The sequence below is a fragment of the Sceloporus undulatus genome, chromosome 9, assembly GCF_019175285.1.
Source record: "Sceloporus undulatus isolate JIND9_A2432 ecotype Alabama chromosome 9, SceUnd_v1.1, whole genome shotgun sequence".
NCBI classification, from domain to species: domain Eukaryota; kingdom Metazoa; phylum Chordata; class Lepidosauria; order Squamata; family Phrynosomatidae; genus Sceloporus; species Sceloporus undulatus.
The window spans coordinates 30,670,398-30,685,278 of record NC_056530.1 but is presented as its reverse complement, the minus strand read 5'-3'; the positions used below and the strand labels follow the sequence as shown (position 1 = coordinate 30,685,278).

General features: G+C 40.1%; 1 protein-coding gene across 5 annotated transcripts; it reads left to right on the top strand.

The window, feature by feature from the left end:
• Positions 1–19: 19 nt before the first annotated feature.
• Positions 20–14,015, top strand: HORMAD1 (HORMA domain containing 1). 5 transcript variants are annotated; one of them, XM_042441148.1, is made up of 15 exons: positions 20–62; positions 1,741–1,806; positions 2,377–2,521; positions 3,257–3,320; positions 3,824–3,860; positions 3,974–3,994; positions 4,109–4,135; positions 6,497–6,564; positions 7,430–7,581; positions 8,366–8,610; positions 8,766–8,832; positions 9,205–9,290; positions 9,710–9,793; positions 11,632–11,712; positions 12,855–14,015. In XM_042441148.1, the coding sequence occupies exons 2-15, from the start codon at positions 1,774–1,776 to the stop codon at positions 12,927–12,929; spliced, it is 1,185 nt and encodes a 394-aa protein (XP_042297082.1). In that variant the 5' UTR covers positions 20–62; positions 1,741–1,773; the 3' UTR covers positions 12,930–14,015. The 5 variants fall into 5 exon arrangements, with proteins under 5 accessions (XP_042297082.1, XP_042297081.1, XP_042297080.1 ...); XM_042441147.1 differs by lacking the exon at positions 20–62 and adding an exon at positions 67–114; XM_042441146.1 differs by lacking the exon at positions 20–62 and adding an exon at positions 355–522.
• The last annotated feature ends 866 nt before the right edge of the window (positions 14,016–14,881 follow it).

Here is a 14,881-nt window from a genome sequence, read left to right as displayed (position 1 = left end):
TGGCACCACTTTAACCACCGTGGCTCCGTTTTACACAATCCTGGGATGTGTAGTTTACTGAGGTACCATCAGAGAAGGGCAAAACTGCAAATCCCAGAGCTGCAGCACTCAAAAGTGGTGTCAAAATTGCATTATTATTTCCATAGTATAAACACAATCTTTGTGTTTGTGCTCTTTTCTTTTTATCATTTCTTTTATTTCCTTCCCTCAAAAATGAGGGTTTTTATTAATAATAATAATAATAATAATAATAATAATACTGATTTATTTATAACCAGCTCTTCAGCCAAAGGCTATCAGAGCAGCCTACAATTTATCAATTAGACATTTATGGATTTAAAAACCCAGATTGTGGTGAGGCTGATGATGAGGGGGAAAGTGTTCTTTTTGGAGAGTCAGAATACAAGACTGTCATGAAAGAAATGAACTCTTTATGACAAGTATTTGGGGCACACGGGACCCGCATTCAGACGAACATCCTTCTGTGGAAAGGATTAACTGGTGTTTAAGGGGTTTAAAAAGGTCGGAGAAAGAAGTGACAGTTTGGGGAGGGAAAGGGCGGGAAAGCGGGAGCGCGCGCGCAGCCCCGACTCCTGAGGTAATTTAAAAAGACCTCTCTGAGGTGGTTTTAGACCAAGTCAGGCTCTGCTTTCAGCAAAGAATAAAGGGCAATAACAGCCAAGGAAACACATGTATTTTAAACCACACACTCCTCTAAGCACCTATGTATTATGAGAGTTTGATTCAGGCCACTCTTTTTAGATATATATATATATATATATATACACAGTATGTGTGTGTGTGTGTGTGTGTGTATTAAAAACCAAGATTCCTCAGTCATAACTTGCTTGCTCTGCTCTCTCAAGACAATTCCAATTCAACTTCTTTCCCCCCCTTTTGGTTGCATCCACACTGCAGAAATTAATCCAGTCTGACACCACTTTTAATTGCCATAGTTCAATGCTATTTGATTTTGAGATTATCATGATCATCATCGTCATCATCATTATTATTAGTGAATTTTAATGCATTTCAATGCTATGGAATTTGGACATTATTATTATTATTATTATTATTATTATTATTATTATTATTATTAATTTTATTAATAATAAAAATTATAACATTTTAATGCTATGTAATTTTAACATTATTATTTTTTTATTATTATATTTTAATGCATTTAACGCTATGGAATTTTGAGATTATTATTATTAATAATGGATTTTAATATTATTAATGCATTTTAATGCTGTGAAATTTTGAGATTAATATTATTATTAATGCATTTCAATGCTATGGAATTTTGAGATTATTATTATTTTTATTATTATTAATGCATTTTAAAGCTATGAAATTTTGAAATTATTATTATTATTAATGCATTTTAATGCTATGGGATTTTGAGATTATTATTGATATTAATAATGCATTTTAATATTAATGCATTTTAATACTATGGGATTTTGAGATTATTATTATTAATATATTTTAATATTATTAATGCATTTCAATGCTATGGGATTTTGAAATGATGATGATGATGATGATGATGATGATGATGATGATGATGATGATGATGATGATTGCATTTTAAACAGCACACTCAGATAATCATCCATGTTTTATGGGAGTTTGATTCGGTCCACTCTTATATATATCCTTCCCAACTAGAATTTCTTACCTGTTTTGTTATCAAAGTATGTAACACACCAATTAACACAAGTATTTTATTAACAGTGAACTGAAAGAGCAGACAAGAGTCGAACAAATATGGCAACTGCTCAGAAACAAAGGACTACTTTGGTACGGTTCAGTTCATTTTATTTTACATTATTTCCCACTAAAATTGGAATGAGATGTTGATAGGAACTGTATGTCTACAGGAATCATTCATCTTACTTTGATGTACATGAGTTTAAGCACGCATCAAACCAAAGATAAAAATGAAGATGTCACAGGGCACTTCCTAACTGTTTAAAATCAAAATAAGGAATAGACTTTTAAGGGTTTCTGTACGCATGTGCCTATTGCTTTATGGCAACTTTATGGATTTCATTGGCAAGGAATGCTCAAGTGGTTTTTCCAGTTCCTTCCTTGCAAGACAGCACCTGGCATTCATTGGCGGTCTCCCATCCAAGTACTAACCCTGTTTTTAAGACCTATTTTTTGAAGTCACATCTGAATAAGGCTGCAATCCTATACACCATCTTTCCCCAATCTGGTATCTTCCATATATATGGCTGTATAAATCCCATCGCAGGGCCCAGCATAGAATTGCATGGTCCTGGCCACTAACACCAACGCATTGCAACGCTAATCTGAAAAACCAGGCTCACAAAAAAATGCCTTAACGGTGTCTTTTTCTCCTTTCAGAGTACGACCATATTTCCCAACAAAATAGCAACCGAGCAGCAGTCGCTGATATTGGTGAAGAGACTGCTGGCGATCGCTGTCTCCTGCATTACCTATCTGAGAGGCATCTTCCCAGAATGCGCATACGGGACGAGATATTTAGACGGTAATTTAATGGTAATGGTGTTTTCCGCCTAGAGAACGCTTCCTATGCCCTGCGGTCGGAAAAGACGCAAGCGATGGAAGCGATGGGCAAGTGATATCTGAGAAACCTGGGACACGGGGTTAAGATTTGGCTGGTTTAAAACTACTTTTGTCTTTGCACAAACACATATACCAACACATGCAATATCCTGCATCTCTTTATTATATATAACATAAGCTGAATGAGCAAATGAATTCACCAATATTAGCTCTATCATTGAGCAGGTGATGTCTGACGTCTCAAAAGCATATCAAACTGTTAAATATACCATTTATTGTTGATGCATTTTTACCACCAGACAATAGAAGAATTTATATTGAAACCAGTATAGCCCCTTATATCAGGGTTTCATACGCTATCTGATATGATAAGAATATGAAGCCAAAGGCTTTCATGGCCGGCATCCATAGTTTTTTGTGGGTCTTTTGGGCCATGTAGCCATGTTCTAGAAGATCTTTAGCAGAAGAATAAATAGCTTGTAGGATTTACTATCTCAGGTGGGAACTTTGGTTGGGTAGGAACACCTTTTGCTGTGCAGAAAACAGAAGAAACTGCATTGTAAAGAGTGTGGCCAACAGATCTACGACTTCAGTTTCTCAGTGTCAGAAGCTTGTTGAATGAGCCAGTTAGCAAAAATAAGTCTTTATACGTTAACAGTTGCAGTGTCTTAAATGTATTTTCATTGTGTTTTTTAAGACCTCTGTGTGAAAATACTGAGAGAGGATAAAAACTGCCCTGGCTCCACTCAGCTGGTGAAATGGTACGTAACCTGCGATTTCCAGAGCTAGGTGTAGATCTTCCACATTGCGACATTGTCAAAAACCATTCACGTTTGACAATTTCTTATTATCCGAATGATCCATGTAAGATGGTGCTTTGCAAAGAAGGAGTGGGCACCCAGGGGCAAGCTATAGAGGAAGGGGAGAGAAATGGAAGCAGAAGGAAAGAGGAAAAGAAATGTAATTCTCATTACATGTCTTGGGTTTATGTCAATCTTTGGTCCTCCAGTTGTTTTAGCTTTCTGCTGACCAACTCCTTGACTCTTGGTGAACCTGGATGAGGTTTCAGAAGTCCAAAATAACCCAAATAGCCAGACCAAGGTTTGATATCACAGTATCACAGAATAGTAGTAACTAGAAGCATATTGGAAAATGAGATTTTTAAAGGGATTTGAAGAACGTAAAGAAAAAAACTTCATAACAGATGCTGGCAAAAGTTTCTTTTTTAAAATAGATAAAAATCAATGTTGTTTGATTTTTACAGGATGCTGGGATGCTATGATGCGCTGCAGAAAAAATATGTAAGTTGTATATTATTTAATTTTAAATGAACATGGGATATTTACTGATTAAACCCACTTAAATGTTTCTAATCGCGATTCTCTCCTCCACTCCCTTTTTGTTCTCTAAATAGCTCAGACTAATCATGTTGGCGGTAAGTTGTAAATATACATATGTATGTGTGTTCAGACATTTCAAAATGATTCTGTATTATCTGTTGTGTTTTACTTTGAGTCGTCCTGATAATATTGTTTATCTTTGATGGTAGGTCTACACTGATCAAGAGAACCCACAGGTAAATTTAGGATGACATATTCCATTTAGGACTACAGCTTTGGGTTAAGAGGTGATATAATAGCCCTATTTAAATATTTGAAGGGATTTCATGTTGAGCTTGTTTTCTGCTGCTCCAGAGACTAGGACCTGGAACAATGGATGGAAGCTACAGCAAAAGAGATTCCAGCTCAACATTAGGAAGAGCTTCCTGACAGTAAGGGCTGTTTGACAGTGAAACACACTCCTTCCTTGGAGTGTAATGGAGTCTCCTTCCTTGGAGGTCTTTAAACAGAGGCTGGATGGCCATCTGTCAGGGATGCTTTGATGGAGGGTTCCTGCATGGCAGAATGGGGTTGGACTGGATGGCCCTAGTGGTCTCTTCCAACTCTATGATTCTATGAAATAGGTCCACAATGTGCTGTTATTGGTAGCACTAGGAGCCTTCTGTTTGGGTCTATGCTTGATCCTAGTGACCTCTGTCAAAGATGAAAGGATCCCATTAATGGAAATCATTAATATAGCTGTTAGAAGGGAATGGTTTCCTTTGATTAGAATGCTCTTCTGTCACTACCTTCTCTTTTTCAATCTCCTCTGCTCTCTTTTTCTCTCTTTCCCCTGAGCCACTCAAATATTTGTTTTTCATGCTAGGAAGGATTGCAGCATGAAAGAGTTTCTTAGGTCCATAAGAATCTAGTAATCTAGTACGTTAAAGCCTTGTTGTTTTTGCCAGTGGGACAAACAGCAACTTTTGGGGGGACAGGAGGCTGCATGGTCACTGGGGAAATGGTTAAAGGTCTCAGTCGCAATCCTGGAAGGAGTCTGTTCTTGGTTACTGCTTTGAAGCAGAGAAAGAGATAAAGAGGGCCATCAAAGCCAAGCCCCTGCCATGCAGGAATACACAGTCAGAGCATTCCCAGACATCAAGGAAACTGTTATCCAGTGTAGGATAAATACCATCATTCCTGATGACGATAACACTAATAAAACAGCCAGCCACTAGATGTCAGCCTACCTCTGTGATATGATCCGATGATGACATTAAGGGATATAAATTCTAACTCTTTAGTGGCATCCAAAAATGTTGATCAAATGTATCCTGTTTGCCTTTGTACATTTTATATGCTGGGTGTTTCTGTTGCCTCTAGTTCTCAAGTCAAGTCAAATTTCATTGCTTTTGGCCAATGGCCTTTGCATAGTTCTGTCGATATTATTTAGGACAGGATGCATTTTATTTAGAAAGGAGAACATGGGCATCGCTTGGAAAATGGTTAGAATGGGAAAGCATCAGATGGCAATCTGTAGTGAAGTGCAACCATTGCAGAGTGTCCCAAATGTTAAAACAGAACAGGAGCCCTGCTGAAATGCAAACGTGGATCTTGCCTTCACCAGGCTGTAGGCAAGTCTTGAAACAAACTGGCTAGCTTGAGTGTGTAGAGAGATCTTGTAGTACCTTTGAGACTGAAAGAAAGAAGTTGGCAGCATGAGCTTTCCTGGACTTAAATCTAACTGAGGGACCTGGGAATAAGTGCCTAGTGTTGCTGGTTTCTTTTTATTGGTTTGTTTATTCAAAGCAATTCTGTGCGGACTTTGCATCATAATAAGTTCTGAAAGGAGATCCCATGCCATTAGCTGAAGTCACTTACTGCAGATTGTTTGTATGCTTGCTTGTCCATCAACCAGAGCAACAGACACCAAAAGAAGACTCTCTGGAGCCCTCCCTGCTCCATCTCTTGTGTTTTATGGGGGGGGGGGGGGGGGGGGACCATCTGGAGCAGAGCCAGAAGGGGTGCTTCTTGCAAGACTACAGCTGCACTTGTTTTGGAGAAGAACTGGGGCAGGAGAAGGAAATGCCATTGTACCTTAAGGGTGGGCAAAGTGTGCAGTAACAGTACAGATTGCTTTTGAGGGCTCACATATCCAGCGCTTAAATAGACTAAGAATGGGGAAGCTGGGTCCAAAGACCTACTTCATGAACTTCATTGGGTGACTATGGGCTCTTCTGTCTTCCTCAGGTGCCTCACAGTATGCAGCACCTTTGAGAGAAAGAAGTTGGTAGCATGAGCTTAAGTCTATGAAACCTAAGTCTATATGAAAGCTTATGCTGCCAACTTCTTATTCCCAGGTGCTGCAAGATCCCTTTGTATACTGACCCAGACTAACATGGGTATATGCCTTGAAATTTTACCTCACAGTATTGATGTGAGGATAAAGCCAGCAGAGAAGAAACCATGTTTCCCATTGTAAGCTTTGTGAAGGAAGTGGCAAAATAGGACTAGAATAAATTTATTTCTCGGAAGAACCAAATAGACCTACTATTATGTCTCACTTTTTGTCGCCCGTCTCCCTTGCTAGATACATAACTGCTGTGTTTTGTGTTCAGACAGTTACAGAGTGCTATCAGTTTAAGTTCAAGTACACCGACAAAGGACCATCAATGGATTTCACAAGGTATTATCCTCTCATTTTCTTTCACCATACAGTTTTGCCAGACGTTTTTCTGTCTCCTCTCTCTAGGTGAGGAAAACCCAAACATGTTGTTTGATTCTAGGAAGTGAATGTTAACATGACCTCATATTTGCCAAGAAAATCTGTTTTGTTGCTGCAGAACAAATACTCAATAACAGTCAGCTCCCAGTTAGTCTCTAGTCACATTTGTTAGGCAGGCGTGATGTAAATGGCTCAGGAAATATTGTCAAATAGCGAGTATACAGTTTTATTGATTCCCTGTTTCCCCGGGAAACAAACATATCCAGTTAGCTTTGCTTTCCAGAGTTTGGATATTTAAAGGTTGTTTTGTAGACACTGGGAAATGTGTATATTTTAAGCAACACAAGAACCTCTGTTTCAGCACAGCAAACGTTGTTTCCTGGGATATGTCCCAGGACGGACCAAGAAAAACTGCTAGTACAGTACACTTAGTGCCAGCTGGCACCCTTGCGTAGAAAGAATACACTTCTGGGATTTAGACCAGGAAAGTACTGTAACTCCCTGAATAGGTGCTGCATTTGCTGAAAGGTTATTTGCACCATATGGGCTCTTGTATGGCAGTTTGCTTGGTTTTAGATTACTTTTAGCTCCATATTCCCAGAAACTTGTATCTGTAGCTCATCCTAAAATATGGGTTGCTTGTGAAAATTTAAAGTGAGCCTGCCTCGACCAGGCAAAGTTGACCCTATACCAACATTTTGTTTCCCATTGTGACCAACTGAAAGTCTGAAAGCAAGGTATGAATGTAGTAACCTGCTCCTTTATGAATGGGGTCAAGGGACATATAACTTGCCATATAACTTTCTCATATCTTGTGCTTTTCTAGTAAAAACCAGGGGAACAATTCCAACATCACGTGTGGGGACACTAAGAAAGCAAGTATCCTACTGATAAGGAAGATTTATGTCCTCATGCAGAATCTGGGTCCTCTCCCTGATGATGTCTGCCTAACAATGAAACTCTTCTATTACGATGAAGGTAAGGTACTGATTTAAATCTCTGTAACACAGATATGTCAAGTTTAAAGCTTCCCCACTTCAGACATCTTAAGAAGAGTGTCTGTGTGTGTGTGTGTTACTGTTGTGTGCCTTTCAAGTCATTTATGGCTTATGACAACACTAAGGCAAACCTATCCCAGGGTTTTCCTGGCAGGGTTTGTTCAGAGAAGATTTGCCTTCCTCTAAGACTGACAGAGTATGACTTGCTCAGTGGGTTTATGTGGGGATTTGAACCCTGGTCTCCAGAACTGTAGTCCAATGCTCAAACCACTACACCATGCTGCAATGTCTGTACACATACCTATTTAATTCTTGGCCTTAAAGGTACATAATGATCTTGGCATATGCCCAAAAAGTCAACAATGCACACAGTTAATCTTATTTTAGTTATCTGATATAATAGTAGGTGGTCTGAGTGTTGGAGTATGACTCTGGAGACCAGGGTTCAGTTCCCATCTTGGCCATGAAACCCACTGGGTGACCTTCAGCAAGGCACACTCTCTCAGCCTTGGGGAAAGGTAATGGCAAACCTCCTCTGAACAAAACTTGCCAAGATAACTTCAGAGTGGCCTTAGGGTTGCTGCACATCGGAAATGACTTGAAGGGACACAACAACGACAAGTGAGATAGATTTGAGATTAGAGCTATGGTGGTGGGATAGCTTTCCTCTTCTGTTACTACCAATAACATTCACATTTATTCAAAATAACTGATGACAAAACAAATATTTCCCATCATGGAAAATTATGAACCTCTCTTTTTAGTGACTCCAGCCGACTACCAGCCTCCCGGCTTCAAAGAGGGCGATTGCGAGGAGGTCAAGTTCGCGGGGGAACCTACCTACCTAAACGTCGGCGAGGTCCCCACCCCTTTTCACAGGTTGAAAGTTAAAGTGACGACCGAGAAAGAGCGGATGGAACGGGTCGATAAAGCCATACTGACGCAAAACAACTCTTTGAATTCGCCAAATGCATGCCACCCGGGCGAAGGAGAGGGACGGGAAATGGATGTAAGAATCTGGGCATGGTTTTATCGCTTTTGTTGTTGGCGTGTTATAGGTCAGAATTTCCAGATCGTATTGTTTGCATTGTTCATCTTTCAAAACATCTTATAGAAACATTCAGTTTTGCTTAAGATGTTCTTTTTTTAATATACTTCATACAGGAGGATTTTATTCCAGAAGATAAGATGAGGCCACAGAAAACCACACGCGAGTCTCTGACTGCTGGAGGTACAAAGTGTATCCAATTTAGGACTGCTCAGCTTTTCTATCAGTACACAGTGGCGCATTATCTAGAACCTGTTTTGCACATCTGTCTGAACCTGTGATGACAGAAGAAGGGAAAGGCAGTATTCTGGCTCCTTATGCAGTAAATAGTCTTGAAATGTTCTGGGAAGGGAGTAAAGAACAACTCATCTTCCCTAGGAACTGTCACTGCCTCCTAATAGAAAAGGCATCTCTCCATCAGGGAACAGGGAACCTTCCCAGTACATCACTGTTTTTGACAGACCTGTTTTAAGAAAGCACTAGGCACACAACCATACATTATTTTTATTCCATCTCCCCGGGAATCCGTATAACTTATTTACATGCCGTTCACAGAACCGAATTTAGTATGCGAGGAAAACGAAGACGGAAATATAAAACCAGCAGGAGAAGCTTCCAATGTCTCCATCAATAATTCTCAGGTATAAAGCTGCAGTTCTGTTTTCTTCCCACGTTTGTTTCAGTTTATTTTTCCCAGTTCCAAAGTTTGTGGCTGCAGAAAACATTCCCAAGTTTAACAGTTGCAACACGTTGAAGGAAACCTGGAGTATCATAACCCCAAGGACATCTACCTAAAGACAAAACATGAGATGCAGTTACTGTGGTTTTGGTTTGTTTTTGCAAACAAAGTAGAGGAACACTATAGTAAGGATGATAATCCAAGGCATTGTTTTTCCCATCACACATCGACAGATATGAGAACTGGACAGCGAAGAAAGCAGATAGAAAGAAAATGAACTCATTTGAAATGTGGCGCTGTAGAAGTATATTTGCACACACTCCAAGAGCCCTAACGCAAAGCTGAAACAGTGTTGTTGTTTTTCCCTTCGACTATTTTTAGGTGTCGCAGCTAATAAATAAGACATCAGAACTTGAAGTAGCAGAAGGCAAGACTCGAAGCGGGAAGAGATTCCACGGCAATACAGTGAGTGCCCTGTTTTTAAAAGAACAAAGACAACATTCTCTTCAAAGATGAGACAAATATATTCACAACTCTATAGCATAGATTTACAGCACTGACACTCTTCTCAATGCATGGACAGTTAACTATTTTGTTTTCTGATTTCACTATTACATATTAGGAGTTCACATTAATTTATTACTCATTACTAATGAAGAATTAATTTGTTTCTACAACACTTTTCTGTAGAACTCTCAGTTGCATTAAGCTTCTTACCTTGGTTACTCTGCAGATAGAACTACAGAACAATGCTAAACTGTTGGACAACTGAATGGGAATTTGAATCTGTGTCCCTAACACTTGAGGCCAGAACTGTTCTCAGAGCATCCTACTGATCATTCATAATATATTTGGTTTCTCTTCGACCAACCATATTCTTTTGTGCCTAGCTACTGTTCGGAGAGTAACTAAATGTTAAGCAGTAGTAACATTCGGTCCAATATTACTACTGCTAGATTTTCAAAACTAACATATCGGTTAGTAGATTTTATACCTAATAGGTAAAGCTACATGTTTGGTGGCAAGATCCATCTCTTTGTGGAACACACTGCCCTCACTTTTCACTATACACTTAGGATAATGCCTGCTTCGAGAAAGATCTCACACTCTGAAATCTGTGATTAAATTACAGTTTGGAAGGTGAGGTGAAATTTAATCAGATTATGTGTACACAGAGGCACCTCAGTGTTTGTACCTGCTCTGAGCTGAAGAGCAGCCTGCAAATGTGCAGATAGGTGGCATTCGAATGATGTTGGGGGCATTAGCAGGGGCAAAGTTTAAGTGAACAAGCCGTTTTATACACCAGAGCTCCAGAAGAGAGGTCAGGGAGCCTAGTAGTCATCACTTCATATGATGAAGTCAGGTGAGGAGATGGCAGAACTATGAATTTGAGCTTTATTTCCATGCTCTGAAGCTTTGCTATCTTTTTTTAATGGTGCCCACCAGCAGCTGGTACTATTAGGAGTGTGATATCTGCTGCCAACAGGATTGTGAAGTGGGCAGCTGCAATAAACACGACAATTTATTCACACTGTACCACCTCAGAGCTCCCACTTTCAAGCTGGGGAAACTTTCACAACTTAGGGAGCTGGGAATGTTTAGCCTGATGAAAAGAAGGTCAAGAGGGGACATGATAGTCATGTTTAAATATTAGAATGGATGTCATATCGAAGAGGGAACATGGCTCCAGGGACTGGGACAAGGAGCAATGGATTCAAACTACAGGAAAAGAGATTCCACCTAAATCTCAGGAGGAACTGTTTGACAGTGGAAGACATTCCCTCAGAGATTGGTGGAGGCCTTTAAACAGAGGCGGGATGGCCATCTGTCAATGGGGATGCTTTGATTGTGAGTTCCTGCATGGCAGAATGGCCTTGGAATGGATGGCCCTTCTTGGGGTCTCTTCCAACTCCATGATTCTACCTTTCTAGTACCGAGGCTGTTTCTGTCGTAACCTCTTTCCTCGCTTGGCTCTCTTCTGTACAATCCCAGGGGCCCTGTCCAGTTAAAGAAACCTTTGCCGCTTTCCTGGCAGCACTTTTCACCTGTGAGCATTGTGGGGAAGGTTCTGCTGGAATCAGCAGCCTAGGACATGTCCTTCAGAAGGTAGAGCGGTGGAAGTAAATCATACGTTGTCATGACCCAGCGAAGGCCTGCCCTTACTGTCGCCACTCTTAGAGCCCTTCATTAATTTTTTAACACCAGTTGAGGAAGACTAACAGCCTACGGATGCAGAGTGAGCCCCTTAATAGCTATCTGCAGGACTCTCTCCTAGAGCTAACGGTTCCTCTGTCTCTGTCAAGGCGGGCGCAGAAAGCAGCAGAAAGCAGTTGGCGGCGGCAGCCAGGGCCCAGAAGAGATGTAGCTCAGAATCAGTCAAGCCAGTAAGTTCTTACGCTGTGTTTTGTAGAAAGTGACGACAAGGGCTCTTTCTTTCCAGCCTTTCATTAATCCAGCATTTTTGTTCAGATGCCTGTTTTAAAGCTGGCAACTGCAGCCTTGGAAAATTGGGTGACTTAGCAGCAGGTCTTGTGAGTCATCCCTGCTCATTTCTATTAACTATAACTCTATGGATATTTAAGGGGAAAGCTGGCAGGAGAGGGAGACAAGATTAGGATTTACAACCCCAAACAAGAATTCTGCACCCTATTCAATTTCCCCATCAGTCCCCATTGCAGAGATTGGCAAAGAATGAAAATCGTTCACACCGAGAATTCTTCTGCTTGGTGTGTTTGATTCTCTTCGTAACTTTTCCTGCCCAGATGGTATTTCTAAATACTCAACCGATGTTTGAATTGACCACAATACCAGGAATTTGAGACTGAAGGAAACTTTTGTAGGATTCTAAATGAAGGGGCAATGCTGTCATTTTGTGCCCAATAGTTAAACTCCTGTTCTACAGTAAACCTCACTGGGATTACTCCCCAGTGAAAATCCATAAAATCCTAACCTTAAGTAGGCATGTGTGGGCAGAGTTGCTTCTTCCACCAATCTGGAAACTTCCTTGCTGAAGAAGCCCTAGTGCCAGCACCAAAAATGGTTCAACAAAAACTGGAGACATGGCAGAAACCCCCTCCATACTGGCACTCCTATTACAGCTGAACTGGACGCTAGGCACGTTGGCACACACTTGTATGCACTTTCTCTGTGCTGGTAATGACTCTGTTCACCTTTCCTTCATGTGGCACCACGCAGATGTGTTGGTATCCACCTCCACTCCCATCATCCCTTACCAAGTACCAACATGGTCATGGCAATGCATGGCATCTGAGGAAGTCGGCTGAAGTCTAGGAAAGCTCATGCTGCCAATTTCTTTCAGTTAGTCTCAAAGGTGCCACAAGATCTCTCTACAATACAGTCAATGGCTAAGATTGCTAGGTGAAATAAGTACTTTTAACAGGGATGGGGAAAAGGAAAACATGGTTTGTAGGTGGACATTTTTATTCGCTTATCATGAACAGAGCAGTTATTTGTGTGCAGTATTGAACTCTGCAACAGGATTGACTGTTAACATTTTGTTTTCCAGATCAGTCATTTCGACTTCGATTCTAGTCAAGAGTCCGGACGCAAGCGGCGAAAATTTAGTGAACCGGAATATTAAACATTCACATCCCAGCGTCTCTATTTTGCTTCTAGAATTCTTCCCGAAGCTGATATATATTGGTTTAGAAAGAGCATGTTTTAAACTGTTAACAGCACTGAATATTCTTCAGTGCTTTTCTTTACAGTCAGAAATATAGGACTTTAATCCAGAGATACATAACGTTCAACGTCACGAAGCTCACATTTCGTCATCCATAACCTGCATGTTAATATTTTCAGATGTTCTCAACAAATATTGTTCAAAGTAGATGTTTATGATGATGACTGAAAACAGAACCTGTTTTTAATCCTTTAGAAAGCATGTCACGAAAATGAATTTTAAAACTTGAAACTATAAAATTGTTGAACTAGAAATAAGAAAGTTAGGATGTTATCTATTCTTATAAACAACTGGGCATATAGATTTGTTAAAAAGCGGTTTATATGTTCTTATTACTAGTGTGTATGATAAATAGCGAATGTATGTGTGAGAAAATGTTATCCAAACATAGCGGTTATTTTGGGGGTTGAGCTGAGCTCTTTATCAACTTTAAATTAATGATTTTGGGCCAATACTATTGACAGATGCTATATCAATGAGAAGAAAAGGCTCATAATTAAGGGCCTGATAACGATAAAGTTAATCATACCCAAGTCCTATGGCATTACAACTGACTTAAGTCCCATGGATTTCCACATTTTGGAGGCATATCTGGGGCTTTTTTTCTGGACTAACAGTTATGGGACAATCCAATTTTAGGCCAAACTCGAGCCGATCCATAGAAATCAATGGGACTTTTACATAATACAGATCAATAACCCCCATTCCTTTCATCGCCTTTGCCGTAGTTGGGCCGAAATTTGGTTTTTTAACTTTGACGTAGCTTGTTTTTCTCTTTGCTACGGAGGCATTACCAAACTTTTTAAAGAAAACACGTTAATAATTTTTATGCTGTAAAAACCTTGAAACGTAATGGGAGGTATTATTTTTGACTCGAGCGCATATTGATTCCTAATGAATGGTTTATAGACGTCTGCCATGCTTTCTGTTTTAGGTCCTCCGGTTTTACAGCCCCAATAAAATATTTACAGTTTGAACAAGCAAGCCTCTTTTCAGAATGTTTGTTTTAAATATCGATCCCCGCTTCATCACTGGGTAATCTTTCAGGCTCTCCCGATCCTTCTGTAATTGCCATGTACCTTTCAAGAAGCAGCCCATTTATTGCCACAAAACCCAGATCTCTGCAATCTCGGCCCACAACTGCCTCATTATATAAGAAAGCAAAGTAAGGCATGGCGGCAGAAGGAGGAGGAGGAGGTCACATACCCTCCAATATATCCCCAGATGAAAAACTGGGACACGTTTAACCCAAGCGGCATCAAAGTCAAGATGGCCAAAGCTATGGAGATTGGGAGTTTTATCATATGATGAATATCCTGGAAGAAATTGCGTAATTACGCAAAACGATTTCACACGACGTTGCACAAAACCCGCCATTAAAGTGGTCACAAAGAAGCATTAACGTGCATCTCATTACTTCTGGGATTTCAGTGACACTGCATTTCAATGTCTCTTTACTTTTGCAATTGCGTGTGATAATCATTCGTGCACTTACTTGCAATTTTGGCTTTATTAGCAGGATGCTTAAATGCGCTTTATTTATTATTATTATTATTATTAACTTTTATTTATAAAGCGCTGTAAATTTACACAGCGCTGTATATACAATCTTTTTAATTGGATGGTTCCCTGCCCTCAGGCTTACAATCTAATTTCTCTTTAATGCCGAAATGAAATGAAGAAGAACAGAGAGGTGAAGAGAAGCCGCAGCAGTTTGCTTTTGCCTCGGTCTGCATGGCAGGGAACGATTCTGCCTCCTTCTCTTTCCCTTCCTGCATTACTTGAGGGTGCATCTACACTGATGAAATAATGCAGTTTGGCACTGCTTTAAAAGCCATGGCTCCATCCTA